This window comes from Sardina pilchardus, chromosome 2 (genome assembly GCF_963854185.1).
Source record: "Sardina pilchardus chromosome 2, fSarPil1.1, whole genome shotgun sequence".
Taxonomy (NCBI): domain Eukaryota; kingdom Metazoa; phylum Chordata; class Actinopteri; order Clupeiformes; family Clupeidae; genus Sardina; species Sardina pilchardus.
The window spans coordinates 15,010,167-15,015,166 of NC_084995.1; the positions used below are offsets into that span (position 1 = coordinate 15,010,167).

At 50.1% G+C, this 5,000-nt stretch overlaps 1 protein-coding gene across 1 annotated transcript in view; it reads left to right on the top strand.

The window, feature by feature from the left end:
- Positions 1–131: 131 nt before the first annotated feature.
- LOC134098243 (fibronectin type III domain-containing protein 3B-like) overlaps positions 132–5,000 on the top strand; it is a gene marked incomplete at its 3' end in the record, with an annotated part of 5,632 nt that continues 763 nt past the window's right edge. The window contains exons 1-2 of the mRNA XM_062551255.1: positions 132–204; positions 4,113–4,338. Of these exons, the coding sequence (XP_062407239.1) occupies positions 145–204; positions 4,113–4,338 (286 nt within the window). The remainder of the gene's footprint in view (positions 205–4,112; positions 4,339–5,000) is intronic.

A 5,000-nucleotide genomic window follows, 5' to 3' on the forward strand; every position in this document is an offset into this window, starting at 1 on the left:
TTGTGTTGGCCCACGAGGCGAGTGTACTGAAGTTTGTTCCCACTTTTGTGTCTGATAGATTGATTTTCTCTCTCCCTTTTCCCCCTTCTCTCTCTCTCTCTCTCTCTCTCTCTCTCTCTCTCTGCAGGGCCTGCTGAGGTTCCAATGATGTCACCCAACGGCTCCATACCCCCCATCCATGTGCCTCCAGGATATATATCCCAGGTGTGTGTGTGTGTGTGTGTGTGTGTGTGTGTGTGTGTGTGTGCCTCACACACCTAGAGCTCATTACCAGGATCACACCTTCTTGGGCCTGACTAGCAGTCCTGGGCTATGAGCTGCGTTGGTCTCTATAGAGGTGGCCATGTTCCGCCGGAGTGTGTGTGTGTGTGTGTGTGTGTGTGTGTGTTTCTGTTGGTCAGCTTATGACATACTGTATCTGTGTGTGTGTGCTTGTGTAAGTGTGTGTCAGTGGTTATGCAACGCTCTGTGGAGACACTGCCTCTACCTGTTCCCCCGGCGTTGCTAGGCCACAAGAAAGCGTTGAGGTCTCTCCACTGACATGCGCCCACAGATCCTGTGCACATCGCTCCCTGCAGTCGTTTTTCTTCCTCTTCTCTTTAGATAAGATCCCTCTGTCATTTATCTTCCATTTCTGCAGCCTTCTGCATTTCTGCTAGAACTGCTGCCTTCAAGGGACAAATAAAGCTCTTCAGAGATATATATTCCAACTTACCTGTAGCAGTGACTTTGTAGAAGTGGTATCTTAGTGGCGAGATGTATAGTATTTGATAGGCTATAGTTGGTATCTTAGTAGCGAGATGTAGAGAATTTGACAGACTATAGTTTCTTTTGGAACCCTGCCACGGAATTATGCTTGATCACTGTTTGAAACAAAGTAGTGAAACAGCCAGGCGTGCCAGGACATTCGGGGAAAATCAATGTGCCGCTCTCGTTTGGATGTTACAGCAGAGACGAGCAGCGCTCTCTCTCGTAACATGTGAATGATCAGGGTCACCTGCTAAAAAAGGTTGGGAACCCCTGGGCTATACAGTAGTTTCTTTTGGAACTCTGCCACCTGTGTTTGTTCACTGTTAATATATTACATTCTCCTCTGGGTCATGCGGTTTAGGCAAATGTAATTAGGGTCAATGAGAAGCCTCTACAGTATGTCTCTATTTGGAGGTCATCCTTGGGGTCAGTCCTGCTGTCTGTTCCACTTTGGTCAGGCACACAGTCAGCAGGCAGAATGTCCATCTTGCGGACACTCTGTTCCTAGACCCAGTAAGTCCACCCCAGTGTAGTGATTGGCACGTGGCCGTGGTCCTGAGGATGTCTGTTCTAATCTGATAGACCACCAAGAATGGACACAGAACAGGGCTGGCTGCAACAAGCGCACACTCAAAGATATGAGAATACCAAAAGCTCAGGTTTATTACAACAACAAATAAAATCCCCCAAAACAAAAATATCAAGACAATCTCTCAAAGAAGTGTTAGAATGCCAATCATACTGTTACCTGCACATCAGATTAAGTGTAAGCAGAATAAGGGAATGAGTCACACCATCTTTCCTCCCATTGCTAACCAAGGAGTCCCTCCATATGACCACTTGCACTCCAGGAGGTCCAAAAACATGGCTCACACCATGGCTTACTTCTTCCTGCCATAACTCTTCTGCAACTACACTCAGCGAGGCTTGTTACTAATCTAGGTTCCTGGAATAACCACAATGAGAACGATAATGAAAAAGCAAATGTCCAGGCCTGTAATCCTCAATATGTATCAATACAAGGACACAAGTACAGCAGCCTGATTCAATCAGCATGTAATGTGTTTTCACTTGGAATCTCATTTAGAAATCGTAGCTACTTCAACACCTTATTGTGGCCAAGATGAGTGCTCTTGTGTTGTTTTGAGACTGTTATAGACATCAGGTGTGCAGCTGTTTTGAGGAGAGGAGAGAGTGATAGAGAGAAAGAGAGAGTGAGAGAGAGAGAGAGAGAGAAAGAAAGAGGGAGAGAGAGAACCCCTCTTCCTCCCCTTCACTCCCCAGGAGTCTGTTGCCAAAGTACAGGAGATAGTGCTGTGGTCTGATGATGACATTTCCCCAAAAGGTCACTACGGAGAAAAAAAGCGCAAGCAGAGCGGAAGATGAAGGGGGAGTGCTTTAACCGGCAGAGGGGATGTGCCTTAACTGGAGCTGCAGAGAGGGGGATGACAGAGAATGAGACATGGAGAGATAGAAGGACAAAGAAAACAGAAGAAGAAGGGAAGGAAAAGTGAGGCAGAGAGATAGTGTAGTGTTTTTCACTTATGTACTCAAAAGCCAGTTGTATCACTTTCTAAGCCAGAACCGATTGCTGGCACCTCACCCCACTCCACACACACACACATACACACACATGCCCTCTCTCACACACACACACACACACACACACACACACACTGGGATAGGGCAGTGTTAATAGAGGTGGAGGCTGGTGATTGGGTGGCAGAGTAAGGACACGCTGCACCTCGCGCCAGCTGGGAGCGGGAAGCACAGTCACGGTTACGTAAGGTCCGGCCCCCTCACACCAGAGAGTCCAGGAACAGGGGTCACCCACCCACCCCTGCACCGCACGCTGCCAGGGACTAGGATTACAGCTCGGAGAAAACTCTGCAGTGGAGAGTGCTGTTACAAGTCAGGACGACTGTGAACGGACGCTTATTTTGTCCGTTTGAATCTCTCTAAATGTAGTAAATAGGGTTTGTTGTGAAGTAGTGTCACACTATACACCTACACCGTTAGAAAGATGGGATGAAATGGTGAAAGAGTGTTTTAAAAGGGGGGCTGTAACACATAATGTTAAACTTTCAACACCTAACTCTTTGAGTAGTCATTCACACACACTCTTAAGCATAATAGTGCTTAAATTGTTCTTTAAATCTCTGAATGGTTCCATGGAGAGTCAAAACTCCATGGATGTTTACATTACGTCAGGTGAAAGGTTGCCTCGATGGTTCTTTGAAGCGCTGAAAAAGGTTCTTCTGTGGCATCGCTCTGATGAACCGGCACTGGCCCCGTTCGTTTTTAGAGTCCAGACATGAGCTGTCTTGAAAACATTTTCTTTAAAACATTTCTCAACGTTTTGGATCCTCAAACCGAAGAGCGCCAGAGGACCGCCCAGTCTTGTACACTAGCAGCACTCCTGGCAAATCATTTGCGGCTGAATGAGCTGCCTGCCCTAAACACTCTGCAGGCCATCATGTACCCGCTCCTCTCCTTTGTCCACTACGGAGCGTTCCTGTGTGTCCCTGCCATTGGTTCAGGAGCCCGAGGGGCTTTCTGCTCGTCCTCCTGGCTCTCCGCGCTCTCTACGTTGTGTCATTATTAATATGCTCTCGCGGAATATGTAAATAAGACCACATGCTTTATCTTAGTGGGATGAAACAAGCCTTGGAAAGAGAGGGAGAGGGAGAGAGGGGTGGAGACAGAGAGAGGGAGACAGAGAGAGAGAGGGAGACAGGGAGAGGGAGAGAGGGAGACAGAGAGTTTATGTTTCAGCATTTGGAATGCACCCAGGCTCACAGTAGTACTTGTGCTTGACAGAGACAGAGAACTTGTCCTCAGCGCTGGGGTCAGGAACTCCTTCTACACACATACAGTATACTCATGTAGTACACCCATATACATGCACACACACACACACACACACACACACACACACACACACACACACCCCTACATGTTTAGGCGTGTCTGGGCGTGAGCGTGAGTGTGAGCTTGGGTGCCTGCTAGCCTCCTGCCAACAGAGCAGAGCAGAGCAGAGCTGGCTGATTGACAGGCCCAGGATCAGTGTTGCTGCAGGCAGCTGCAGTGCTTGTGTGGGATTGAGGCTGAAGCCATCGCTGGTTTCTAGAATCATCCAAGAGACGCTGCTCTGGCCTGTACACCTGGGTGTCTCAGGTACTCATGCAGAGGGAGAGTGTCTCTGGACTCTCATACTTCTTACCTTGTCCCTCCCCAACCTCCACACCTTTTTTGTGCCTGAATTTCTCGTTCATCTCTTCATGATCCTCTCCTCTGTTCTTCCCTCTCCTCCTCCTCCTCCTCCTCCTCCTCCTCCTCTCCTCCTCCTCCCATGCTCCCAGGTGCTGGAGGACAACACTGGCGTGCGGCGGGTGGTGGTGACCCCGCAGTCCCACGAGTGCTACCCCCCCAGCTACTCCCCGGCCATCTCCCCCACCCACCACCTGCCCCCCTACATGACCCACCCGCACTTCATCCCCAACTCACACACGGCCTTCTACCCGCCCGTCAGCCCCGGGGACATGCACCAGTACTACCAGCACCACCTCCCGCCCATGTACGGAGAAGGTAAGGCCCCCGCCGACGGACCCCCTTGCTTGCGGACGACGATAACAAAAAGCTCTTCAGAAATGTGTTTGGAACTGTGTGTAAAAAGGTCAAGGTGTGCAGTTAGTGACTCGATCAGCACGACGGAGGCCCATTCTGAGCTGGCGCTGTTGGCCGTCTCACACACAGGCTGGCGCTTCATCCTCACACACCCGTTCAGCCACGCAGGGTCAAGGCCCCATCACAGAGCACACGGCATAGCCTGCGCTCACCGCTAGGTGGCCGTGTTCTAACGATTTTTGTTGTGGTTACCGCTGGGCTCCGCGCAAAATACCGTTGATTTACAGCGCGCCGCGGTCAAAGTTCAATGTATTTCAACTTTGACCGTGGCACGCGCAAGAGCGGCAAAGCGGTTAAATGCCGATTGCTCTGCGCTATATTGAGCGCAGCGACAGACCAGTTCTTGCACGCTCAAACCATTGAAAGTAATGGGCTTCAGAGCGCAGGCCACATGTAATGTGATGGGGCCTTCAGGTCGCTCTTGTGCGCGGCTACAAGAATCGAATTTCCACGTGACATCCTCGTTGGCAGTTACGGGGACGTGCTTTGACATGGAGGGAAAATGGAGGAAGACACAGCAGAGCCATCACAGGGGGAAGATGTCCGGCATAAGGAGGCTGACC